Source organism: Sciurus vulgaris (genome assembly GCF_902686455.1).
Source record: "Sciurus vulgaris genome assembly, chromosome: 7".
NCBI classification, from domain to species: Eukaryota; Metazoa; Chordata; class Mammalia; order Rodentia; family Sciuridae; genus Sciurus; species Sciurus vulgaris.
In genome coordinates, this window is record NC_136467.1 from 74521011 (window position 1) to 74548878 (window position 27868).

Sequence of the window (27868 nt, forward strand, 5' to 3'; positions counted from 1 at the left end):
GGCTCATGGTTTCAGGTTTTAATTGTCTGTTTCTGGCCCTGTTGCTTAGGACCTGTGGCAATATAGCACGTCATGACAGAAGCAGGTAATGGAGGTGGTCTATTCACTTCATGGCAGCCAGGCAGCAAAGAGAGGAAAGGCATGGGGTCCCGATATATCCTTCAAGGGCACAATCCTAATGATCCAACTTCCTTCCACTAGGGCCCACCTCCTAAAGGTTCCACCCCCTCCCAACAGTGCCCGAGGCTGGCAACCATGCCTTTAAACACATAGGCCTTTGGGAGACACTCTAGTTCCATACTATAAGTTTTATTAGTCGAATTATTGTCATCTTAGGTTAAGAAATATGTGCTTTGCAAATTAATTTCTATTTTTGTAATTTTTCCTTTGGATTGCCTAAATTCTTTTTTGTTCAAACTTGGATCAATGAAACAAAATAAATTATATTTAGGCCGCAAATTTCAAAATTGCAGAGGGCAGGTTGGGGTAATGACAACATGAGAATTGAGGAATATGAATTCAAAATGCGCTTGGAGAAAATACCTAGAGATAAAAAACCCAAGAGGATCGTGGTTGTAAATTCATGTCCAAGATTTTCTATAAACAAACACACACACACACACAATTTCAAATGAGACTTTCTCTTTAAGAACCCATAAGTGCATTTTGTGACCTGGAATGTATGGGCAGAAGCCACACTTCCAAAGACCATGGAAGGTATACCAAACAGCTGCTGTAGATAACCGCTCCATCTTAGAAGAAACCTTATGGCTGAATGGTAATTTAGGAATACTACACAACCTTCAGAGAGTAAAGGGACTTGAATATTAAAGTTTAGGTTTCAGTTTTATCCAAGTGCACTTCTTCAAACGCAGCATCTTACCTGTCTCTCAAACAATGAGCACACTTTATGAAGGGCTACTTAGGTTCACATTAAACTCTTAAGATTCTTGTATCCTAACACACCATTTTTATTTGAGGAATGTGCAGGGTTAGTTCACATTGAGGCTATTGTTAAACCTGCACCTGTAAATTTTCGTGTAGTGACAATGAATAAATTTAGAAATTTAGGTATACCTCAAATAAATCAAATTCAAGTGGAAAACATAGATGTTTAACTGCATTCCCTTCTCTTGAGTGACACAAAACATTGTCCATGATTAGTAACATAACAAACAGGTAAAATTTTTAATTCTCTCAAATCAATAGTTCATCCAATAGGGCAACATCGACTTGATTTTTAGACTAAACAGATGCTTGCGTATTTAGAACCCTGATCTAGATTCTTTTCTATTTTATATTTCTAAGGTGATTGGATGCTTTGACTCGATGAACTAACCAAAACTAATCTTATGCTTTAATCATTGAAAAAAAGTTTAAACTCTTTAAAAGCCAATTTAAACAAATAAACATGACACTTATTCTTTAGCTATTGATAACAATCTAATAATCTGTTCTGCGTTTGCATTATTTGCATTATTACATGGAATTACTTTGTATTGATGCCAGAATTTTTGTTTTAATACTTTTATTTACTTGTATTGGTGCTGAGGATCAAATCCAGTGCCTCACAGGTGAGGAGCAAGTACTCTACCAGGGAGCTACGACACCAGTCCCTGATGGTGGAAGTTTTCAAAAATGGAAATTCAAATTCAATACTGTAGCTGTGTATCTAATTCCTACGAAGTAAAATCATCATTTTTTAGCTTCCGAGACTAGTAAAACATTCATTTTTAAACAAAATATTTAACTGTCCTTTTAAAATCTCATTACATGAATAATATATGTAATTTATACAATTGAATTTATACAATTTTACAAATTTATACAATTGAAAGGCAATCTAATACCTATAATACTGATAAATTAATAAGAAAAAGTGCAATATACCACAGTGTATTTGGGTAACTGCTTTATCTTCACGTTTTCATATCTTCATATATGTCATTTTAAAAACAAACAAGTGTTATTAAACATACTTAACATTTTAGATTTTCATACACATGCTAATATGGATCTATTAAAGTATAACAAAAACTAGCATAATCTGATGGTAGCAGAGTGCTTACTTGAAAATTTCAACTTCACACATATCAAAATGCATCATCCTCAACCATAATTGTACTACAAAATGCCTGAAGTTAAAAAAAAAAAAAGTGTCATACCTTATAGCCTTACAAAAATTCCTAGCTAGCACTAAGATAACATTTATCTTACAATGAAAATTTACTTTGACAATGTGAAGGCTGGTCTGTGCAGGACATTTGCCAAAAGACTGCTTTAGATAAAACATTAGAACTGCACAAAACCATCAGAAAGGTTTTTATCTTTCTTTTTTACAGAACATATTATCAAGCAACAATCTTTTCACTTTTAAAAAATATTTTTTCACATCAATTTCTTCTGTTCAAACAGATTGGGGAAACTCAGGTATTTAAAAATATTTTAGAAATACTTTTTCTCAAAAAATTCCAAGACAATAGCTTTCAGATGTTGCTCCAATCCCAGTGTTGTTCGAATGAAGAAAGAATTAAGAAGTGAGAATTTGCCACCAACTGTGAGTTTTTTTGAGCATGGACTTTGTCTTATTCTTCTTTCATCAAATTCTTAGAAACAGGAACTCTTAAACAAATGTTTATTGAACACAAGGGTCAAAATTTTAAGATAAAATATCAAAGTAAGTAACTTTGGGGGATTGTGAGAAATCAAAATGCTGTAAGTTCACATACCTATTTATAAACATACAAAATGTTCTAGTTTATCCTAAATGCCTAGCACTGGTAAGTGCTATAGAGAGAAGCAATGAAAAGAGGAAAATATCCTGAGAAGATCATATAAGGAGAATTTGCAAGACTAAAAAACAGTCCAAAATTTAGAGAGACAAGCTAAATACTAACTGCAGTCAGTCTTTTTTTTTTTTTTAATTTTTTTAACTTTGCAGTGCTAGGGATTGAACTCAGGGCCTTGTGCATGCTAGGCAGGCACTTGACCCACTGAGCTATATCCCCAGGGTTTGATCTTATAGACCAACTTAGTAACTAATAAAACAGGTTGAATATCCCTAATCTGAAAACTCAGTGATTCCAAAATCCCATACTTTCTGAATGGCAACATTATATGAGTGAAAAATTCCACACTTGACTTCATGTGACAGGTTGTAGTCAAAATGCAGGCACACTAAAAATACTCCATAAAATTACCTTCAGGCCATGTATATAAGGTATATATTCAACAGGAAAACAAAAATCTGTGGTTAAACTTCGGTTCCATCCCCAAGATTCCTCATCAGGTATATATAATATTTCAAAATCCAAATAAATTCTCAAATCCAAAATATTTCTGACTGGGCGTGGTGGCACATGCCTGTAATCCTAGTCACTCAGGAGACTGAGGCAGGAGGACTGCAAGTTAGAGGTCAACTCCATCAATTTAGAGAGGCCCTAAGCAATCAGTGAGGCCCTGTCTCAAAATAAAAAAATTAAAAAGGGGCTGAGGACGTGGCTCAGTGATTAAGCACCTCTCAGTTCAATTCCTGCTACAAAAAACAAACAAACAAAAAAACACCACTTCTGGCCCCCAAGCATTTTGGATAAGGGATGTTCAACCTGTAACACATAATTGTTTTATTCAGGTCCCATAATCAAGCCTGCTTAAAACTGTCACTACAGAGAAAGCATTTCCATTTGTAATTTTATTTATTTATTTATTTAAATATATATATTTTTAGTTGTTGATAGGCCTTTATTTTATTTATTTATTTATGTGATGCTGAGACTCAAACTCAGTGCCTCACACATGCTAGGCAAGCGCTGTACCACTGAGCCACAATCCAGTCTTGTAATTATATTTAAACCATTAATTTAGATATCTTTTAACACAGCCCGAAGTTGGTATTTGAGGAACAAGCTTAAAGTGTAGGGTATGAACAAGAAAGATTATAAATGTATGTAATAAAAGCACTTTCCATACAACAAAGACACCTCAAGTAGGTCCACCTATACCTCTAGTTTAGATCAGAAACTAATTCAATATATTAAAATCTTATAATTTAAACTTTGCATTAAACCAGTGCAGCCATTTTCAAAAAATGAACCTGGTTTTCCTGTATCTGAAGCAAGGTAATATAAAGCATCTGTTTCTACTCCAGGTTGTACAAAAGATAGCTATGTTCACAAAATTAAAACATATTTTGTACTTAGGATCTGTCCACAGAGCTACTTTAAATTTTAATTATTTCAAGCAAGGAAGCAGTATTTTCTCATTCAAAAAGGATAAGAGGCAAGAAGATTGTGTTCAAGGGCAGCCAGAGCAACTTAAAGAGACCCCATCTCAAAATCAAAAAATTAAAATGGTCTGGGGATATATTCAGTGGTAGGGTGCCCTGGGTTCATCTGCCAGTCCTCCAAACAAAACAAAACAAAAGTACTGAATATTCACAGGCAAACTGCCATGCTAGATACTGTTAAGAATTTTAAAACAATCCAGGCACAGTGGCACATGTCTGTAATCCCAACTACTCCAGTGGCTGAGGCAGAAGGATCACAAGTTCGAGGCCAGCCTCAGCAAGTTAGGAAATAAAAATAAAAAGGGTTGAGGATGTGGCTCAGTGATTTAGTGCCCCTGGGATCAATCCTTGGTATAAAAAAGGGAGTGGGGAGAGCTGGGGATATAGCTCAGTGGTAGAGCACCCCTGGGTTCAATTCCCAGTATCAAAAAAAAAAAAAAAAAAATTAAATTTAAAAATATACACACACTGTCTTCAAATATACAAAGTAGTGAAGGAAATAGATATAAAATCACAGAGTCTGTTAGTGATAATAAAATATCATCAAACTAATAATGGGACAAAAACTTGGTTATCTCCTTCAAGAACAATATAAAAATTCTAAATGAGTCTTATTTGTTAACCTTCTAAACATTAACATTCATTTTGTAAGAATAAAGAGGTAAACCCAGCCACTTGGAGGCTGAGGCAGGAGGACTGAAAGTTCAAAGTCAGCCTGGGCAATTTAGAGAGAATCTACCTCCTAAAAAAAAAAAAATAAAAAGGAGCTGAACAGAACCTTTCCTTCTCTAAAACTGACACTAACACTGTTTACAATTTAACACCTCCTTCTTTACATTCTAAAATATAGAAATTCGCTGTGGTGAAGACCAACCAATGGTAATTAAAGCTAAAGTAAAGGTTTATGAAAATTTAGACAGTCACTTAGGAAACATAACTTTGAAGTGTGAGGGTTAAGAAAGAAATTAATTCTAATGAGAGTATTAGGAGTCATTGAAAAAGGGTGTGGGGTTTCATTTTGGAGTGATAAAAATGTTCTAAAATTGATTTTAGTGATAGGTGCACAGTTCTGTGAATATATTAAAAGTAAAAATTGAAAATAAAAGTGGGGGCTGGGCTGTAGCTGAGCAGCTGAGCACTTTCCTAGCATATGTGAGGCACTGGTTTCAATCCTTAGTACCACATAAAAATATGAAAACAAAATAAAGGCATGCTGTTCATCTACAACTATAAAAATTAAAAAAAAATTCTAAAAGAAAAATTATAAGTACACAAAAGAGGTCTCCTAAATTCAAAGGGCCTATGAAGATCTGCAATAGCCAGCTGGACACAGGAACTGGACTCCAGTTTTTATATATTTTATTTATTTTTTTTTTAGCATAATCTGGTTCAACTAACTCACTGGCATATATAAAAAGTAAAAAGGAATTTTAAAAATCTGAATTATATTCAATAACTGTTAAAGTAAAATAATGTAAAATGTCAAGGTAATATAAAAAAATATACTTCTAGATAGACTAAATTGTCAGTTCTCACCTTCTTCTCTGACATAATAATCTATGACTATAGTCCAATGGATAAATCCATATTTTGACCAAAATTTTTAAAAAACAAAATGAAATATAGAAATCCAGAAACCCAAATCTCTGTGGTACATCGTATTAGTTCCTCAGCCTGGGATGGGACATTGCATTGGTGTAGATTTGCTTTTTACATGCAATGTTTATCAGAATGCAAGTGAACTGTTAACAATAGGATGCTAACCGAAGTTTTCTGTAATTTGTTTTGTTATTGTTTATATCCACAATTTGATATTTATTATTTTTGGACTGCAGGTGACCACAGGTAATTAAAACCATGGAGAGCAAAACTACAGCTAAAAGCAGGTACTTATACCTCAGGTATGACTCCAAAGCCCGATCTTAACTATAAAACTGTAGTACCTGATTCTCCTCTCCCCAATTTGGCATAGCTTCAGCATTTCCATAATAATTTCTTGATTGTTCAATAATCTTATTATATAGATCCACCACGATTTATTTTCCTATTCACCTATTTGCCAGATATGTATATGTATCGCTATTATAAATAACTCCAAATCTTTTTTTCTTTTTTAGTATTGAAAATTGAACACAGAGCTTCACACATGCTAAGCATATGCACTTCCACGGGGCTATAGCTTCTTTCTCACAGTTTTTTAAAAATCTGTCCTTATTTGGGTTTTTTGTTTTGTTTGTTTTTGTGGTGCGGGCCAAACTCAGGTCCTCCCACAAGCTAGACAAGCACTCTACCACTGAGCTACTTCCCCAGTCCTGTCCCTACTTTGGACAATTACCTTGTTGCCAATAGTTGTTTGAAAATAAGTGGGGAAATTGGTTCACACATACAAAACTGGCAAAGAGCAGATACATGCTCTGATGTAGCTTTCATCCACAATTTTTTTTTAACTGAAACAGGGTCTCGCTATGTTGCCTAGGCTAGCCTTAAACTCGAAATCCTCCTGCCTCAGTCTCCTGGGTAGCTGGGATTCTAGGCATGCACAACTACACCAGTTTTCTTTCATATAGAATGAACAGTTACAGAGCTAGGGATGTAGTTCAGCCTAGGGATGTAGCATGTACAAGGCCCTGGGTTCAACTCCACTGCTGCAAAAACAAAAAACAGTAACATACATGGGTTGAAGGAAAACAAAGGGATTATTGAAATACCACAGGGGTAGTCTAAAAAAGCATTTGCAGACAAGCTCATGTTGTTCAACATTAGCAGGCAGAAGGAATAGGGAAAAAAATAAAAGTGAGGCTATCACAGAAAAGACAATTAATTACATTAGCTAGGTTTTATCAGATTACATATCATATATTAATGGTCTCAGCAATGATTCACATCTGCAATTAACATTTCAAAAAATGGAGGTTTTATACATATATATGTAAAATATATTGCTTGTTCTTTAATTTCTAAATCATACTCATTCACACCTTGACTGCCTGAAATATATAAACATTATTTTATGACAAGGCAGAATATCTACATTATCTCAACTATACAAAAAGAAAACAGGTCCAAAATAGAGTTAAGGGACTTCCCTAGTTAAAACTACAAAACTAAGTATATATATATATAAGTATATATTTAAATCCCTGCATTTCCATTTATTTTTTTGGCCAGGGGGAGCTAAATTTTATACAGATAATATCTACTCTTATATTTTCCACTCATATTAAAGGTATCACTACCCTGTCACTCAAGCCAAAACTCTTTCTCCTTTACCAGCCTCTAATCATCAAGTGTTAATAAGACATCTTCCTAAATTTCTCTGGAATGGACCTTTTCATTAGTTTCCTTTTGCAAGTTCATTTCTTCCTAAGTCTGTTATGTGAGATTTTCATTGCTCTGTCACAATTTTCTCTTCTTCAGTCACTGGTGACAGCTCCAGGTGTGTTTGCTTTTGTAGTTCTTTTATCATGGTCATAGTCTTATTCAAAGTAGCATAAATGTGGCTCTTAATCTCTCTGCTCAACAGCAACTGGTTTAAAACATATATAAAAAGTTTGATAGTGAGACTTTATCTCTAATAATTCCTTTAAGACTAACTGGATTTTTCTGGTCTGCTGAATCAGGATGATTTGTCTTGATTTCATATTCCAACCAGTACTGAATGTAATCCAGATCAGAGTCAGCTTTCTGGAACATCAGTTAGAACTTATTGACCTCCACCTCCATGTTGAAGAGTAGATTTCTAATTTTTTTTTTTTTTTTTTTTTGGTTGTTGTTGTTGTTTGCTTTGTTTTGTTTTAATGAAAATAAGCTTTATTACATCAAGTAATAAATTCATACAAAGATGCAAAGAGTTTTAGTCATTTTCTTCCAGATGTTTTGATCAACTTACAAAAAACACAGACCTGAAATCTACATACAGTCTTTGTATGAAAATTTTCGGGATCCTTGTTAGATTTGGCAGGTTGCTCTTCTGTATTTATAAATTGTGCACTCTTAAAATTGACTTTAGGGCTGGGGATATGGCTCAGTTTGTAGAGTGCTTGCTTCTCAAGCACAAGGCCCTGGGTTCAATCCCCAGCACCGCAAAAAGAAAAAAAGAAAAAGAAAAGAAAAGAAAATTGACTTCAAAGCACGAAGACTCATGCAAATGCTTAAGCAAAAAAGAAGTGCCATTAAGCAGAATCTACACTGTATGGCACAGGGAACCAGCTAAGTGAAGCAGGGGGTCAGGATGCATTAAAACAAAGTCTTTGGGATCAACTGAGCTTATGAAAAGGAACAAAGAGCAATTTGGGTGACTTGAAGTATTCAAAAGATAAAGGGACACTGGTATCTTGGAGCCAAACAACAGTTTGCTGTAAAATAACTTCACATACATCTTTTTTTAAATCAATGCTTAAAAACAAACAAAAAACCTGGGTCATTCCTAACTACTTAAAATGCAAATCCTAATTAACTTCAAAATATTTTCCCAATATTTTGAGACTGAACCTTGGGAGAAAAAAAAAAAAAAAAACTGTTACCATTTTGAAAACAAGTGTTTCATCTGAACAGGGAAGATGAGTTGTCACCTCTCACACTGGAGAGGAACCCTCCGCTGCTGACAAGGAGGCTAGGATCTGGCATTCCGCTCTGTTTCAGCCAAGCACTCCCAAACCAGTCTCTCCTTGGCACTCTTGCTCCCTGCATCGGTGGGCCTTATCTCTTTCCCCAGCTCTTTCATGATGGCCAGCAGTTCCGCATACTTGCTCTGGGGCACCTTTCTGTTCCCAGTTCCCTGGGTGTAGCCCAGTGATGGTGGCCCATAGTCGCTCAGCAGTTGGCGGTACTGGGAGGATGCTGCCATGCTGGTGGAAGAGGAACGGATGCTTCCAGCGGCTTGAGGGCGGAGGCCCGGCATGTGCGCGGCCAAGTTCGGCTTGTAAGACGTGCCCCCAGGGGCGGGTCGTAGCCGGCCGGGCTGCAAGGGCGGAGGCGACCTCTGATTTTTTTTTTTTTTTTTTTTTGAGCTTTTTAATCTGCAGCAGTTTATTGTCTATTTAAGGTGATGAAAAATACACAGATTACCATATATACAAAGCGACATGTGAAAACTGCCATGGGAGTGATGTGAACAAGAAAAATACATGTTTTTTTTTTTTTTTTACCCCTCTGTTTAGAATAAGAGTTTTCCCAGAAGTGTTATTTGAGTGGGTATACAGGGATGGGTAGCTATCATACTCATAACTTGCTTATAATAAGCAGAAACGCTCTTGAATACTCTATACAGATATTTTTATTAAAATCTTTATTTTTACAGACAGCACTTTCATTGTACACAAATGGGGTACAACTTTTCATTTCTATGGTTGTACACAATGTAGATTCACACCATTCATGTAATCATACATATACACAGGGTAATACATAGGGTCTGTCTCATTCTACTATCTTTCTATCCTCCACCCACTTCTACCCCATTTTCCTCTACACCTTCCAAAATTCTTTCATTCTTCTCTTCCCTCCAGCACCCCCCTTATTATATATTGTCATGTACTTATCAGAGAAAACATTCCATTTGACCCAGTTATCCCACTCCTCAGTTTATACCCAAAGGACTTAAAATCAGCATACTACAGTGATGCAGCCACATCAATGTTCACAGCAGCTCAATTCACAATAGCTAGATTGCGGATCCAACCTAGATGCCCTTCAATTGATGAATGCATAAAGAAACTGTGGTATATATCCACAAGAGAATATTACTTGACCATAAAGAATAAAATTATGGCATATGCTGGTAAATGGATGAAGTTGGAAAATATCATACTAAGTGAAATAGGCCATGCCCCCCAAAAAAAAACAAAGGCCAAATGTTTTCTAATTTGTTTTTAAAAAGTAAATTATCTGGGCATGGAGGAACACACTTGTAATCCCCGTGAGTCAGGAGGCTGAGGCAGGAGAATCACAAGTTAGAGGCCAGTCTCAGCAAATTAGGAAGGCCCTAAGCAACTTAGGGAATCCCTCTCTTGAAATAAATAAATAAATAAATAAATAAATAAATAAAAGGACTGGGGATGTGGCTCAGTGGTTAAGTGCCTCTGGGTTCAATCCCTGGTAACAAAAGTAAATAATCATATACAAAGCACAAACACTTTGCATGAATGACAATTAAGAGCAATTTATGACATATCACAAAAGATGAGATGTATCAGTGTGTTGGAATATCAGTTAATAATCATTGTTCTAGAATTTTATCAAGGTTTTAGAATATGAAATGCTGTTTCTTAGACTGCAGGAATTACAAAAGAAATTTTATGTTTGAGAAATTTATAAAACTAGTAATTAGGAAACTAATTGTTTATATAAAACTGGTTCTCTGATATGTCTAATTCACAGCATGAAGCTTTTGTTGGTGCCCTCTTCTCTATATAAAATATATACCAACCAAGACTAATTGAGATTGTAAATAACCAGACTGTGGGGAGCCATTTATGACAGTAATTAAAACCAGGTTTGGTGAGCTATCAGACCCAGAAATCTGGTTTTCAGGAACTGGCAATCATTGAGAGATTGTTCCAGACTGCCTGGAGTATGTGGTATCTGTGCAGAGTGGCTCACCGCCACAAATTTGCTGGTCCTGCTGGGATAACCCATTAGAGCAAATAGCTTTCTTAACTCCACCCCATCCTGTTCCTCACAGAAGCTCCTCCTGGTCCCCCTTTTACCTGTATGACTATAATAAATAGAGGGAAGGTGGGCTCCTTCATCTTTGACAGCCAGATCTGGCATGGCTCAATCCGGCACGCCCCCTCTGATTCAGAAAAGATCATTGTCTCCTGTGGTTTTTCTTTTAAATAAGTTTCTCAGCGATTAATTCATAGCCAGCTCATCCCTCTGACAGAAACCCTTTCCCTCAACCATGCCGGACATCTGGCTACAAGACAACAAATGGTAGTTATGTTGGATCAACTCTGAAAGCTGACATGAAGAGTTAGAAGACTGCATAAATGGAACATCTTAGAGCAACAGGGTAGCTGTATCCTAGAGTGAAGGAGGTACTCTACAGCAAACAGTAAACTCATACTGTTTAGAAGGAGAAATTTCCTAATGAACTGTAACATAATAAATAGTCAAGCTCAATGTGTTAGGACATTGTAGTCTAAATCCCTTTCTCAGTGTTTTCAATGCAGAGGCTTTAAGTGTAATCCCAGAAGATCTGATGGTATGACCTAAGTCAAAGAGAAACAGGTGTTATTTCACTATTATACAGAACAAGGGCTGGCAACCTTTTTTGTAAAGGGCCAGACACGTTAGGTATGGAGGTCACTGTTTTCAGTCTCTGTTGTTTCTTCTTTTTTTTTTTTTTTTTAACAACCCTTTAAAAAATGCAAAGCCCATTCTTAGCAGGCTGAAAAAGGAAGGAAGGAAGGAAAAGAAAAGAAAAGGCATCTATTAGCTGAAATTAGGCCACAGTCCGCAGACCCTTATACAGAAGAAAGGCAATTCTCAACTACTAACTCTCCCAAACACAACCACCTCTCTTTCTTGCAACTTTAAATAATTTCAGATAGAAAGGGAATTAGGGATTCAAAAGACTGTAAGGAGAAGATCTAACTTTTCAAAAGGTGAGTTGGTAGCTCAGAGGGCCCAAGTGACTTGCTTATTATACCACAAAAGCCAGATGCACACTTTCTCTCCTTCCCCTTCCACTTCAGGCATGCTTGCTCAAACCTGAGGACTCCCTTTAAAATAAAGTACACTGGAGCTTTACTGCATTCACAGCTTAAAATATTTGTTTTACCAGGTATTTTTTCACACATTCTTTTTAGCATGTTCAAGAAATTCACACTAATTTTTGTGTGAATTAGAATCATGAAAAACTTGCAATAATTTTTAATGAATATTGGGCTAGCATAAGGCTTATGGAGGCTCAGAATTCTGTGCAGCCAGGTAGGCAGGTTGGCTTCTAAGTTGGGGCCTGAGCAGGCTGCGGCTGGAGGGACAGTGTAGGACTCTAAAGATTCCAGAGAGCAGAGCAGATGCCAGTCAGTGACCCCTCTCTGAGTTCTCCTACAAATCTCATCTGGGCTACCATGCAAATGCCTTATTGGAAAAGTCCAATCCTGACTAACACTTACCCTATTACTGTAACATTGAATTACAAATTAATGCCACATCCCAGAATTAATTATGTGTAAAATATGGAAAATTCTCATTTTTCTTCAAATGGTAGAACTAAAGTTATTCTTTGTACCTGAGTTTCTGGTTGTTTCCCAAAAGCATCTCTGATTAAAAGTCTACTCTTATTATAAATGAAGAGATTTTTCTAAGCAATACAGTGAGATATTTGAAACAAACTTTTCCTAAATTTAGAACTTGAACTTTAAAACTTCATTAAATAAGTTTACTGCTCTCTACCACAAAATCATTTCATGGGTGTTAATTCTGCATATAAGATCTGAAACCTCTTGGACCTTTTAAAACATACAATATATAAACTTATAAAATATTACTATTGATAAATCATGTATCATCCAGCTTAAGAAATGATATCAACTACCAATTCCCAAAATATCACAATTCCATCAAATATAAATTTGCAAAAATTTTCATTTTAGATATGAGTGATTATGTTTTCTCCATATCCTGTTCTTACTTATCACATAAGAAGAATTTGATTCCTTTAAGATTAAAATCAAGCATGTTCTCTTCCATTAAAAAAGATTAAAGAAAAAAATCATCTTAATGATTCGTAAACCACTACTAAGTCTTCTTCTTATTCTACTGTATTTAAAAATTGTTCTTCCTCAAGTTTTGATTTAAAGTCCTCTCTGATTCTTTCCAGCAACTCTGGTTTGAAAATAACATCCAATGCAGTCATTGCCAGAGCCTTGGCTGTACGCAAAGTGTAGAACTGAGCTTCTTGGGATCCTAAAGGGCAGAGAAAATGAATTAAAATATTTCTGTGCTAATTAAAAATCAACTTCTTAATTCCTCAGGTTAACTCTCAATACCTAAGTTGCCTCTCCAACTGCCCACAGAATCTATTTCCTGAAATAACAGGCTAAATTAAATAGTTAGAAAGGCAGCTACTGCTAGGAAAAGAGAGAACATTCCACCCTTAACAGCCTACCCTTAACAGCCTACCTTGAAAACCTCCACCCTTAACAGCCTACCTGCAGCTTCCGTGTACTCTTCAGTATGATTCAAGGTATTTGAGCCAATGTAAAAATACGAATGAATTCCAGGAACCACAAAAGTAACATTTCCAAAATCAGTAGATCCTTGGAACACATGAAGAAAAATATATTGGGTTAAATATTTTTGAATGATGAAATTTTAATCCAAATCCTGCACTTGGTTATGGTTCTCTGCCCTGTTAGAAAAGACCTGGTAAAGTGAATTCCCTGGAGAGCTGCCTGCAGGCTCACACACTCACTGCCTCTTCTTCCACTCCAGTCTGCTGCCACCTCCATCAGTCCTCTCATGGCCTTCAGAAAAGTCCCCCAAGACCTGCCTCTCCCAACGCCAAGGCTACTCTCACTTGTCCTCCCAGCAGCCTCCACTGTGGCCTGCTCCCTTTCCTGCCTTCTGTGAACTATGATGGCCCCTTCCTTTGGAGGTATAGCTTCCTCTATGCAACCACAAAACGTTACTTATTCAAGACTCAATTCCAGCCCTTTCTCTTATCATGCCATATTCTTAGAAGCTCAAGATTTTCTTCATACATATTGTTCAAATAACCATCAATTGTAACTTAGTCTTTTCTAAGCTCCATGCTTGTACATCCAATTGCCAACTGTTAACTTTTCTTGGATGTCTTCAAAGTAAACCCAACACAGCCAAAGTCAAATTCATGAGTTTCCTATTCTTCAACCCTAATCGTCAAAACTACTTTCCAAATGCCTCAGAAACCTAACGTTTTTCTCATCACCAGCACCAGCACCTGTCCCCAGTTTACAATATTATCACCTCTTGTTGGAAATGATATAACAGTCTAATTGATCTAGCAGCATCTACTCTGCCAATATTTTTTCCATCTTTTTTATTTTTATTTGTTCAATCTTAATATGCTCTGACTCCATTCACCTTTCTAATCCTAGTCTCAGAACACACTCCCACTTATCTGCTATGCCCCAGTCATTCTGGACACCCTGGGACCTCTGCATATGCTGTCCCCTCTCCACCTGCTTTAAACACCATCTCTTCAGGGAACCCTTACTTCATCTCCCTGGTAAGGTCCTCTAGCAAAGGCTCTCACAGTATTGTATTACAATCCTCCATAGAATTTTCCAGTTTTCGTTTTCCAGTTATTGTCTTTATGTGGTTAATGTCTCTCAAAAAACATCGTGAACCTCTCTAAGGCAAGAAACAATATTTTAAATCACCATGCTTCTGGTCTCTCACATGACTGACACTAACATCTGCTGAATATATCATAGTAAAAACAAAGCCTTCTGTTCACTCAATGGGTATTTACTGATGCTTATTAAGTGTCAAACACTTTCTGACAAAGTTAGACTATACAAGAAATGAGTGGTAAGGGAATGAAAGCAAAATATTTAACATCAGTTACTGTTTATCTGGAATTACCAGTTCCAAAAGTAATTCTAATGCTTCATTAACATTTTGAGCAGTTCTTATTTTACACAGGAAGAAACCAAGGCACAGAGTCATTAAATCATGGACCCACAGTCTCACAGCTTCTAGTTATGTGGAAGGCAGACCAAGGCCAGGCTTTGAGCTCTGTAAAAATGTACCACTTTGGAAAATATTCACTGAACACATAATAGTACCAGGAACGGCTCCAGACACTCAGGCTACCTGGTGATGGCACACTGGTAGATAAGATGGACAAATGCCTGCTGTATATTTTAAGATCTTACTTGTGGAGCTATACCCTGGAGTCTGCAAGCCATATCCAAATTACAGTCACTTTATCCTACTGTTTGTCTATTATATAGAATCCAAACCCTGCGTAGATCTAATGATGCATCTTCCCTCCCACAGCTAGACTGCATAAACACGCTAGGGAGAAGGACAGGACAGTAAAGGTAGGCCTTGACAACAAATTCATGGTCTTTAATGCTGAGCTGAGCCATCAATGCTGTTCAGAACACACACACTACTGATGTCTCTGGTCAAACCCTCTCAGTGGCAATTCTCTTTCAGTCCTCCAACCTGCCACTTCAGGGCTTACCATATGCTACCAACAACTTCCTAGGGAGGACATCTCTGAACTCCTGCCCTCCTTCCTGAACACTTACCTGCATCTACTTCTCTCAACTATTTATTTTAAAAATCTTTTCTATGTTTGCATCTACTCTGCTTTCCTTTAAAGCTAACTTTCTTGAAAAGGAAGAATCTTCCTTTGCTATCTCTACTATCTCACCTGTCAATGTAGTAGGTAAAGAAGCAAGATCTAGAATTTGGTCCCACCAGCCTCCCATCATTTTTCTCCAGACCATCCATGAATTTCTAATTGCTGATATAATGAATACTAGACCATACCTATCTTACTCAACCTTTATAAGCATCGGACATAATTTATTCCTCCTTCCCTTCTAGAAGTTCTCTACTCCTTTGGCTACCATGACTTCACTCTCCTGATTATCTGGCCTTCTCTGACCACATTGTCTCCTTCTCCAGATCCCTTTCCTCTGCTTATCACTTAAAAGCCATGGATCCCAGTGTTCCATCTTCAGACATCTTCTCCCTCTACATACGTGGGCAAACTTACTAACAACGACCTCCCTAAATCTCCTACCTGAACATCTTTTGTGGTTCCAGATTCAATAGACTTCTGAATAGCTCCACTTAGAAATTTGATGAGCACCTCAAACTTTTAAAATGCTAATAATTTATACCAACCCACCTGACCCTAAACTGCTTTCTCTTGAACTTCTTAGCTCAATGGATGATATCAGCACCCCATTTTTATTACCAAGTTCTTTTGGTTCTACTTCACAATATCTATTTTTCTATTTCAGGAGATACATCTCTAACTTGCAAGTGTTGTTAGTAATAATATTTAAAATGAAAAAAATCTAAAATAATCCCAAATATTATTTAATATATTTATTATACTATTTAAAATATGCATATATTTCTTAAATTCTAACAGCTGTCTGTGATTCTTCAGAATGTGAAAATGCCCCAGATAACTAAATTCTTTAATAACTTGCTCATTGTGATGACTGAGAATGAATTAAAATTCTATTTCCCATTTTAGTAGCTTACTCAAAAATTAGAACTAAGGAAATGGAAACACTAGAAATATTCAGAAAACAGACCAAAAAGTAGGTTGGCTACTTGTAAAAACAAATTTGTTAACTTGACATTCAATACTAGTTTCTACTAGTAGATTCTTCACTAGTTTGTGAAAATATCACTAAAGTTAAGTTTGTGAAAATATCACTAAAAACATCAGCAGTACTTCCTTACCTCCAAAATCATTTAATTTAAGATGGCATTTCTTGTCCATTTCAAATAGCTCAAAATACAATAAAAGAACTTAATTACCTGAAGGGCCATTCAGCATTGCATCTTCTGAAATGAACTCTATTCCCAGCTTTTCTCCGTTCTCCACATAAGCTTTCCATAGGCTCTTATTGGGTAGAACATTGTAATAATCATGTGCTCCACCTTTAATTTCTACCTAATAAAAAAAAAATTACAAAACAAAATTTGAAACAAAAATATGCAAATTCTCTAGTTTTCAAACCAGTGATGGTTCTCTAACAGGAAGAGGTTTTATTGTTTTTGGAGGGGTTGGGGGGGTGGGGTTTGTACTGGAGATTGAACCCAGAGGTACTTAACCACCAAGCCACATCCCCAGCCAGTTTTTTTTTTTTTTTTTTTTTTTTTAATTTTTATTTTTTTTCTTTGCGGTGCTAGGGATCAAACCCAGGGCCTTGTGCTTGCAAGGCAAGCACTCTACTTACTGAGCTATCTCCCCAGCCCCCCAGCCAGATTTTATATTTTATTTTGAGACAGGGCCTTGCTAAGTTGTTGAGGCTGGTTTTAAATTTGTGATCCTCCTGCTTCAGCCTACCAAGCTACTGGGATTCCCTGCCCAGCTGGAAAGAGGTTTTAAGAGAGGGCACTTTCTCATCTAGACATAAACTCACTCAAATTTTCTACCTTAAAAAAAAAAATTGTCTTCAATAAAAATAAATTTGAAAAAAAAAGTGTCTTATAATGAGAATTCCTAAGACCCTGTCTTCCTAATGTTATATATGAACCAAACCACATGTCACCAAGCTCTAAACTAGCCAGCAAGTACAGCAGGTGTTAACTTCAGTCACCTGAAAAGGGTATGGGGAGAGCCCTGAAATTACCATTTTGATGAGCATCCCCAAGTAACTCTGATGCAGGTGGCAAAAAAACCACAATCTGAGGAACACTGCTCTAGATTTCAGTCTCCAAAAGAAAGAAACTCAGCTTTACTAATATTCAACATACAAAAATGACACTGACACCCCTGCCTGGTCATAAGGTACCCTGTAAGAAATACCACAGTCTCACAATGACAAGGGGTTGACAATGGTCCTCATTCACTAATTTAAGTGTATGAAGATACAGAAGTACATTGTATGTGACCAGTTGAGTGGATTTGCAGATTCAGGACTAACTCAAAATGGGCAATATTCCCTCAAACTAAATATAATACCAAAAATGTTAGCAAATGCCAATCATGAAACAGCAGAGATCACATTTCTTTTCTTCTTGGTAATATCTAAGATAGAAACAATGACAATCCAGTCAGATCTTTCAAGTCAGTCAAAATATAAGAAATTATTAAAATACCACTTAATTAGATTTAAATCCTATAACAATAAACCTTACTAAAGGAATATGAGAAATGAGCTAACGGTAATCATTCATGTATGTATTTTATAAACAAATATTTTAAATATTTATAAATAAGTAAGGGAATAAAAGCTTAGTTTGTACTGCCCTAAGCTATGGATGCTTTACAATTATATACTAAATCTATACCTGCCTTCTCTAATGGCTTAGGAGGCTCTGTACTTGCTTTTACAATTGTCCATGTATTTGTTTATCGATTCATCACAACACAACATGAGCTTTTCCGTTCTTCTCTTTGTTGACCACATTCCCCATCTGTGAGCTCTCACTCTCTGTCCTTCACAAGCCTGAAAGTATGATCATCCCTAAAAGCTTGATACAGGTCTACAGTCTTCCATGAAATCTTCCTATTCCCCCAGGCTAACGATTACCTGCCTCAGATTCTTCCTGACACTTACAATGGACATTACTCTTAGGATATTTAATATACACTGTCTGAGGACCACTGCTACCATGAGACACTGCTGCCATGTGAACCAATTACACATCACTAGACTACCAAGGACAGAAAAAATATTAAGTAATACACGTGAAGGCTATGCTCTAATCTGTTCACTTACCTCTCAAAAGAACACTACAACTGTATCATTATCCCTGTTTTTAAAGTGAGAAAATGAGGCTGGGCAGCACAGGTCAAGATCTTGTCTCTCCAACTAGACTATGTGCAAAATTCTTATTTTATATAATCCTAAAACTCAGCCCACTTTACTCCATACATGACTGATACATCAATGCAAATCAGCAAACCCTCTTGACGAACTTCTGGGTTTAACTTCCATTGCAGCCACTGAGGAGTATTTACATCACTACTGTACTTTATATCACTACTTTAACAAAAGGAGCTTTTGTAGATTTTGACATAAAGTTCCCTTTACAGGAATTATATGAAGCATTTCTAAAAGTGTAACCACCAACAATGAAGGTTATAACTTGCCAAAAGGCAGGGATTTTAGAGCAGCAGTATCCAAATTACTCTAATTACTATATAAGATGATGTGTAGTCTTCCTTATTCAGACATTGAGTAAAATACATAAGAATTAAAGGCTTTCATATTATCTATTCAACCAACTCACTTTACAAATTCCAGCTATCACCAGTGAGTACAGGCCCTGGGTTCAATCCCCAGCACCAAAACACCACCACAACCATCATCACAAAATGAAGTGAGTTAGGTTTCAATTGAACGTAACATAAACAGCCCAAGCCCACTATATACCTCTGATTATAATTAACTCTGAAAAGTTCTTACTGTGCACCCTGTAGCCACAGCTGCAGCTCTGAAGCAATCTTCTGCTTTTTTGGTCAAAACTTGAAGTTCTTTCATTGAAGGTGCACGGAAGTAATAAATTAATTCAGAGTAAGAGGGAATGATGTTGGGTTTTACGCCACCATTTTTTATTATACCTATAAAAAGAACCAAATTATTAAAATTAAACCTGTGATCATTACTTTAAGCTTAAATATATCCATAAAGTTTTTTAGACAATATGTACATAAAGAAAAATAATGTAAACATATTTACTTCACTGACACATTGATCAAAGATTTTAATAGTTGTACAACATAAGATTCTATAGAGAGTGTGATATTTCCTAGCATAGGGGAAAAAACTGCCTATATATACTTTATTCTAAGGAATCTATATAACATTTAGAAATTGATATAGGGCTGAGGGTGTACCTCAGTGGTAGAGCACTAGCCTAGCATAAGCAAGGCCCTGAGTTCCATCCCCACCTCCACAAAAAGAAATAAAGAAATTATAATCTAGATTACGTACCACAAAAAGAAAAAAATTACAATCTGGATTATTTTTTTAAAACATTAAAAAATTATATAACTATAAAAAATGTAATAATATCTTAAGTTCTCTGGGGAAAATTTTCATGATTTTACTACAGTTGTACTGTTTGATAAACTTTCAACATAAAAAAAGAAAAGCACCCAACAGAGTGAGGTTCTATAATTATAATTCCAACGCTTTAAGTGGAATTTAGCTCTGGAAAAATAATTTTCATACCAAAAAAAAAAAACCCAAATCAGATCCTAAGTATTTAAACTGTCAAAACAAACACATTTATTTGGAACTACACAGAATGAAGACTTATCCAACGTAATAACAAAAAAAGATATGTAAAATCTAATTCTATATGATCTACTTAAAAATACATTTCTATTCTAAAAAACTTCCTGTTTTTTTCCTTTTAAAGAAAATAAGGCAGAAAATTGATAAAAGCACAATTACAAACTGACTTCTCCCTATAGCAAAACCTGGTAAAAAATCGGGGCTGGGGTTGTAGCTCGGTGGTAGAGCGCTTGCCTAGCATGTGTAAGGCACTGGGTTCAATTTTCAGCACCACCTATAAAATAAAATAAAGGTCCATTGGAAACTAAAAAATTATTTTTAAAAATCAAGTAAAAAATAGGCATTAAGCTACAACAATTTCCTAAGTCATAAGAAAATAAACTAAAATGTAAATGTGTACCTTTACGACAGTATACTTTATTACTATATTACTGTTATGGTGACACATATAATTTTAAATTTATAATTTTCAATGCTCAGGATTTAACAGCCTTTGTTCAAATACAGTAATCATTATACCTTTAAAAAAAAATATATATATATATAGTTAGTTGTAGGTGGACACAATACCTTTACATTATTTATTTTTATGTGGTGCTGAGGATTGAACCCAGTGTGTCACTTGTGCTAGGCAAGTGCTCTACCACTGAGCCACAACTCCAGCCCCATCATTATACCTTTTTAAAATTTGAGGAATGGACAAAATGCTATTAACATTAAGAGACAATGGGATAACTGGAAAATCAAGTTCTAACTTTCAAACACTGATAGAAAAAACATAGTCCCCCATATAAAACCTTCATCTCTATTACTCAAAGATGATCATTCCATTTATGTACAATAGTTGTAACTATCTTCCTATCCACATAGAAATATCCTAGCACCCTGTCACATGAATTCCTAAAAATGTTCAAAATTTTAGAATATTCATATGAAGCACATAACTATGTTACCAATTTTTTTAAAAAATCAAATATTAATTATATTGCACTAAAGTATATTAAGCACCTAGTATATAAAATATAAGACACTTATACCATGAACTCTCCAGGATGGTTTCGTTTGCTGTCTTAACACAGACAGATTGTTGTAGGCAAGAACAGCAGCATCTAAAGCATTGACTCCTTCCCAGGGGTAAGCTGCAGCATGAGATGCTTTTCCATAGTATTTCACAGTCACACTAGGAAATAACAAAATCACTGAAAATTACTTCCTACAGTATCACTAAAGTAAAAAAAATGCACTAGTTAGAACTACCAAACTCTTACTCAAAATTAATTCACATTGTTGGAATTTTTATTTGCAAATTATTTGCAGAAAAAGCACTACAATTTACTTGCATTAATTATAGTTTATTATTATGTGACATAGTACCTAACACAAAGAAAGCATTCCAAAGAGAGAAAAAAAATGTTGTTCAACCAACCTCATATAGATTTAACTTTGTATACAATTCAATTTGAATACACATGCACTACTGTATTACATGATGCAATTATAAAATAGGAGCTCCTGCTTCCTTTTACACCATAGTATGATAGCGTTCTCTCAAAAGTTTGCAAAAACTCAGACAAGTTTTCTGTAAAAAGCAACAGTGAAATGGGCTAAAATAATCTTTGAAACTCACTTTATACTCACAATGTTATCACAATATACCCTAGCAATATTTTAGTGTTTCAAAATACCTTAGATTGCTAAAATTATTTTATGTAACTTGTTTCCAGCACTGGGGATAAAACCCAGGGCCTCATACATGCTAGGCAAGCACCCCACTACTGAGCTATATCCCCAACCCTCATTAATATTTTAAAATTCTATAAATTATCATTACTTCATTCCACAGTTTTCATATTCTCACATTATGAATTAAATACATATAGCTTTATAACTAAATAATAGTGTAACTAAGTGATCGACTTGCTTAGTTAACAATTTCAAAGCCTAATTGATTAGTATTATTCACATTTAGACTGAAAAACCACTCTGGACATTCAGGAGTTCTTAGAATGCTACCCATTCTTGAATCATTCCGGAACATTCTGTTAGCAGAACAAAAACAAGTAAAAACATTCAAACACATTTATAAGATTGTAGTATACTTATTTCCTTGACATATATCTTTTCACTATCACCTTGAAACTAGAATTTCATGAAAACTGGTAGTATTACAAAATGGAAAAAGCAGTCCTTTATGAAAATGGCTCTAGTACCATTTCTTCCAAGTTCAAACCTATATGCAATTAAAGAACAACAAACTACAGGAAAAGAAATGTTAAAGATTGTTTTATATCAGCATTAATATTTTGGCCTTAAAAAACATACTTTAAACAAAATAATATGAAATTATTTTAAACTTTAAAGTTAAAACTTTAATTTTGTTTTAACAAACCAGGGCCTGTATGCTAGGTATGGTGGCACTTGCCTCTAGTCCCAGCTATTGGGAGTTTAAAGCAGGAGGATCAAGAATTCAAGGCCAGCCTGGGCAACATAGAAAGACCCATCTCAAAAAAAAATGTTTTAAATAAAAAAATAAGGACCAAAACAATATGTTGTGTTTTTGTTTTGTTTTTTTGTTTGTTTTTTTGCAACAGGGATTGAATCCAGAGGTGCTTAACCACTGGGCCACATCCTCAGCCCTTTTTATTTTACTTTTTTATTTGAGACAGGGTCTCCATAAGTTGCTCAGGGCCTCACTAAGTTGCCCCAAATCTTCCTGCCTCAGACTCCTGAGTTGTTGGGATTGCAGGCATGTGCCACTGCAGATAGCGAGAATAATATATTGATATACATTTAGCTGAGCATGGTGACACACGCCTATAATCCCAGTGACTCAGGATGTTGAGGTAAGAGGACTACAAGTTCAAGCCAGCCTCAGCAACATAGCAAGTCCCTGTCTCAAAAAATAAAACAGAACTGGGGATGTTGCTCAGTGGAAGAGAGTCCCTGAGTTAACTCTGAATGCCTCAATAAAATAAAATAAATGTGTATGTGTGTGTTAAACTCAATACTTCAGAGAGAAAAAGCTTCCTTCAATATTTAATTTATACATATACCTATGTATGTCCTATAAATAAACCTCAAAGGATATACACCTCTAAAGAGGGATCTGAAGGGCTAGTGCTGTAGCTGTGTGGTGGAGTGCTTGCCTAGCATGGGTAAGGACCTGGGTTCAATCCTCGTCCCTGGGGTAACAAATAACAAAGAAGGGACTGCATATGGGAAGGGTGGCCAACAGGAATGACTTGCTTTTTAGTATTCATTGTCAGAAATTTTAAAGATAGTTGAATTATTAACTTTCTTTAAATTCTTTATCTTGTTTCTCTTTTGTGGAAATCTTAAAAGATAACCCGTGAAAAAAGCAAAGAAGTCAGACACTAAAATAGGCCTGGGGCCAAGTAGGCTGGCTTCAGGATCAAGACCAAGAGGCCTAACCCTAAGCCTAATCATAAGGGGCTGCAGGTGCAGGCCCCTTCCGGCCAGAGGCACTGGAGGAGATCTCTAATCCTCCACGTCTTTTTCAGGTAACTAGAGGGGTACTAGTTACCATTACACCATCCCTGAAACCAAGGTTGAAAGAATACTTCCTACTGTCATTGTACCAATTCCCTATGATAACAACAAAGATACCATAGCAGTTAAAATGATCACTCTTTCAAAACAAGACCTGATAGGGCTCTGGGAGGTGACATTCCCCAGTACAATCTGGCAGAACTGCTGGGATGGTTGTGCCAGCACTCCCAGGTCCTCACTACCACAGGAGTACGCGGTGTTCCTGAAGCAGCCAAGCAGTGGCTCCTTTTGACTGGACCACTAACCAGACAACTACAATGATTGAAATTTCCTTTTTCTTTTCTTTTCTTTTTTTTTTTTTTGACTAAAGAATAAAATTCCTTCGTTGTTAAATAGCTTTAAAATTCAACCATGGAACATAAAGTCAGTAAGACCAGAATTTAGACTTCTGATGTTCATGGCAAACCTGAATACTCTAAGCAGAAATAAAACACATATAGTAGATAATACACAACAGTAAAAAGCATCAGAAATTGATGCACCTGGATTTTGTTAAATATAACAAAGGTCACTCGGCCCTTCGTGGATAATCCTAGCTGATAGAACAGCACTGAACAGTGTATTGCATTTAGCAGAAAATGGTTGAAATTTCTATTGTAAAAATTCAAATCATTTCAATGATGCATGTTTCTAGATGCCAAAAAAGTGAGGTCCTCAACATACAGGAAGACAAATAAAAGGTTTTAGCAACAGACAAATCTGAAAAGCACAGACAAATAAATTCCACTAAAATCCTCAGCTATCCAGCCTCCATATTCTCTTTCAGGACATAGGAAGAAGTGTTTTCTTCCCAAGTCTAATAAAACCATCTCTTACAAATCTTTTCAGTTGCAAAGGCAACTCCTTATCAAAGAACACAAGCTTTCCAGAACCCAGGTACTCTCAGAATTCAAAACAGAACACACGTGTCAACATGTTCTGATTTGCTACTCCTATTTTTTAGGTACTATTTTAGCAGTCCAAGTATGAACACCATAATAAATCTCAATTACAAGAGTCTTGCCAAATGTCAGTCATGTTAATCAAGACATCATATTATTTTTCAATACACTTGTTGTTTTGTTTTAAAGAAGAGTCTTATCAAACATCATTCAATTTAAGTTAAGACATCATATTACCTTAAAATATACTTTCTGTTTTGTTGTTCTGTTTTTAGATGGGGTCTCACTGCATTGCCTAGGCTGGTCTCCAGTTCACATAGGATCAAACACTCCTCACACCTCAGCCTTCCAAGTAACTGAAACTACAGGCATATACCACTACAACTGGCTCAATTTACTTTTTTTTTTTAATTGGAGCATTATAATTATACATAGTAGTGGGATTCATTATACCATATTTGTACATGCACATATCAATTTACTTTTTAAATGAAAAAAAATGTGGAGGGTTGGTCTCTTAGACATAAAAGTATTCTATAGTCTGTCATCCTCTAAGTTTATCTTCAACTTGATTACTTACTCATGTTCAGCCACATCCGGTAGATAAGCAGCATTCTCTTGAGATGGATGGGCCATAAAAACAACATCGAGGTTTTTAAAAGCACCTGCTTCAATTAGATCAATTTTTCCACCACCATCTTCTTCTGCAGGGGTTCCCAGGACACTTATCTAGAGGGAAATACCTATTTCAGAGCAAAACAACAACAAAAAGTCCTAGTAGGAAAATATCAAACAGGTTGCCTCAAATATGTACTCACAATCTATATTAAAGTTCTTAAACTATGGAGACAAGATTTATGCAGTGGGCATAAAATACATGGTAATAAATCAATCAGAAAGTTTAGTTTATTACACTAATTTGGTGCAATGTGTGTACCAGGCACAATATAGGAAACTTTCCCCATAATGACTCAAATTTGTATAACTAATGACAAATGTGAAAAAAGTTGAATATTACATACTTAGTTCCTCAAAATTTGCCAGGACTTATTTCTTAAAGCTTCTTCATGGCTTAGACTTTTAGTGTATGTATAGAACTATTCACCAGCATTTTACTGGTAAGGAATTTTTCAGTGACTTGTTAGTCAACCTTACAACAACCCTGTGAGATAGGTAAGTGGTATGCATCAACATTTTGGGGAGGGTGGTTTTGAGGAACAGAGTGAAGTGTCTTGCCCTGGGTCACAGAGCAAATCTTCAGTCAGAGCTGAATTACCTTTGATTCCCTAACCTGCTGGCCTGAACTGATTCCTTACTAAGCTACTTACTTAAAAAGTCTTAACTCATTAATCCTTTATGAAGAGCATTAAACAAATCTTAATACCATGGTAAGAAATGGCCAACTATTACACAAACTTACTAATTCGATTCCACCAGTTCAACCAGGCAGATTTACTGGTCACCAAACACCTAATTAAACAAAAGAAAACTTTACAGAATAAACATTTTACTTTGATACTTAAACTTCTTCAATTTTAAAAAGCAAAGAAAAATTGTTTATAAACAATTCATACTTGCAAGGTCATGTCGAGGAATACAATGTAATGAGCTGGAAAAAAAGACTTGGCTTGTAAAGAGAACTCAAATTCCATTTTCAGATAGACAGATAACCTTACTAAAACTGAGAACAACCATTTGGAATGAGAAGTTGGTACGTTTCTCAAAGTCCAGCTTTCTTTAGAAGCTATAAAGTATCCAAACTCTTAAACTAGCTGCTCTGTTCTTAACTCCTCACTTTAAAAAAAAAAAAAAAAAAAAAAAAGGATGGGTGTATTGCTGATAGCTCAGAATCTTTCATATACCTTGTTAAAATTAAATCTCTCCAATGTTTCACGCAATGACAAAGGACATCTCCCTGGCCCCAACAAAACAAAAAAGTTAAAAAGCGAAAAACAACCCCCAGCTGCAGAAAAGAGAAGGTAGGTAAAAAGATGAAACTGTTAGGACAAAGAGAAAGGTTACTGACATTGGGGGAAAATGGGCTAAATAGTATTAAAACATTTGTCTTCCCTTTAACCTGCGTGATGATGACTGAATCTTAGCTCACAGAATGAACAATATAATATATGGAAAAACAGTAACACAAGATTAAACTTGCCTAAGAAACATAAACGACATTCCCGTTTAAGGAAGTTTCTTAAAACTGAAATAAAAATTAAGATTTAAGGATGACTAAATGTTCATTTGCTTTCCCATTATTAGTATACTTCTAGAGGTTTGGTGATTCTTAAGACTGAAAATTTCCTATCCAAATAACAAGTACTCAAATCACTACAGTTCCTTTCCCACAGCCAAAACATGTAGATTTAGGAGTCTATTAAAGAGGGGTTGTAGGTTTTCCTACAAAAATTACTTCCTCCAGGGATTACACAACCTCGTCAGCAAATTGCAGTTGCCTCTCAGTCACCAAAAATAGCCCGTAACAAAAACCAGGCTTGGTTTTCAGTTTTTTTCCTAGAGAAGAATCTACTGAGTTATTTACAACTACATAAGTGAAAATAAAAGTCTGCATAAGGTCACTAGTTCGCAACATGTTTAGTCCTTACTTTTATTCGGGGATTCTTTTCTGCCTTTTGCCAAAGGGAGAGCCACACGTCCAGCACACGCCCTACACCAGTCCCGCGACTGAGGTGCACTGGGTGAATCGGCCCCACCTCACCTTCACCGGCGGAGGAGGCCCAGGGAGGCTCTCCAGGGCCCCCCTCACTCCCAGCGCGGCCGCCGCCCCAACCTCGGCGATGAGGTTGTGACCGCAGGCGTGGCCGATGCCCGGCAGTGCATCGTACTCGCAGAGGAAGCCCAAGTGCAGCGCGCACCCCGCAGCGCTCCGCGGCTCCCATTCCGCTCGGAAGGCGGTCGGCAGCTGGTAGTGCCGCTGCACCACCCAGGAGGCGGCCGGCGGCTCCTGCTCGAAGAAGCTCGTCAGCACACCGTGGGCATGGTGTTCTTCGTAGGCCAGCTCGGGCTCGCTCCAGATGGCGCGGCTCAGGGCCCCCAGCCGCTCAGCCGCCTCGTCGATGCGTTCCGCCGCGCGCAGCTTCAGCAGCTCCAGCTCTGAAATGCCATCGCATGCACCCCGCTCCAACGGCCGCTCCCCGCCGGGTCTCATCGTGCCCAAGGCCCGCAACCCTTCA

The 27868-nt window shown here is 36.4% G+C and overlaps 2 protein-coding genes across 3 annotated transcripts; both read right to left on the minus strand.

Moving 5' to 3' along the window:
• Nucleotides 1–8624: 8624 nt before the first annotated feature.
• Nucleotides 8625–9233, minus strand: LOC306666589 (cyclin-dependent kinase 2-associated protein 1-like). Its single transcript, XM_079148758.1, has one exon. The coding sequence runs from the start codon at nt 9183–9185 to the stop codon at nt 8898–8900; it is 288 nt and encodes a 95-aa protein (XP_079004884.1). The 5' UTR covers nt 9186–9233; the 3' UTR covers nt 8625–8897.
• A 2337-nt stretch (nt 9234–11570) lies between these two features.
• PM20D2 (peptidase M20 domain containing 2) lies at nt 11571–27860 on the minus strand. Of its 2 annotated transcripts, XM_079146987.1 has the most exons (7): nt 27394–27860; nt 25255–25403; nt 21261–21403; nt 19390–19544; nt 16790–16925; nt 13444–13551; nt 11571–13198 (listed from the first exon to the last, which is right to left on the minus strand). In XM_079146987.1, exons 1-7 carry the CDS (start codon nt 27841–27843, stop codon nt 13044–13046), a joined length of 1296 nt encoding a protein of 431 aa, XP_079003113.1. In that variant the 5' UTR covers nt 27844–27860; the 3' UTR covers nt 11571–13043. The 2 variants fall into 2 exon arrangements, with proteins under 2 accessions (XP_079003113.1, XP_079003114.1); XM_079146988.1 differs by lacking the exon at nt 13444–13551.
• Nucleotides 27861–27868: the final 8 nt, after the last annotated feature.

Excerpts from the sequence above, each read along its gene's own strand:
- PM20D2 (XM_079146987.1), bottom strand. The coding sequence starts at position 27,843 with ATGAGACCCGGCGGGGAGCGGCCGTTGGAGCGGGGTGCATGCGATGGC. Across the intron at positions 21,404-25,254 it reads CCGGATGTGGCTGAACATGA|TGTGACTGTGAAATACTATG; the intron begins GTAAGTAATCAA and ends GTTATTTCCTAG. Across the intron at positions 16,926-19,389 it reads CTGTGGCTACAGGGTGCACA|GTAGAAATTAAAGGTGGAGC; the intron begins GTAAGAACTTTT and ends TTTTTTTATTAG.
- LOC306666589 (XM_079148758.1), bottom strand. The coding sequence starts at position 9,185 with ATGCCGGGCCTCCGCCCTCAAGCCGCTGGAAGCATCCGTTCCTCTTCC.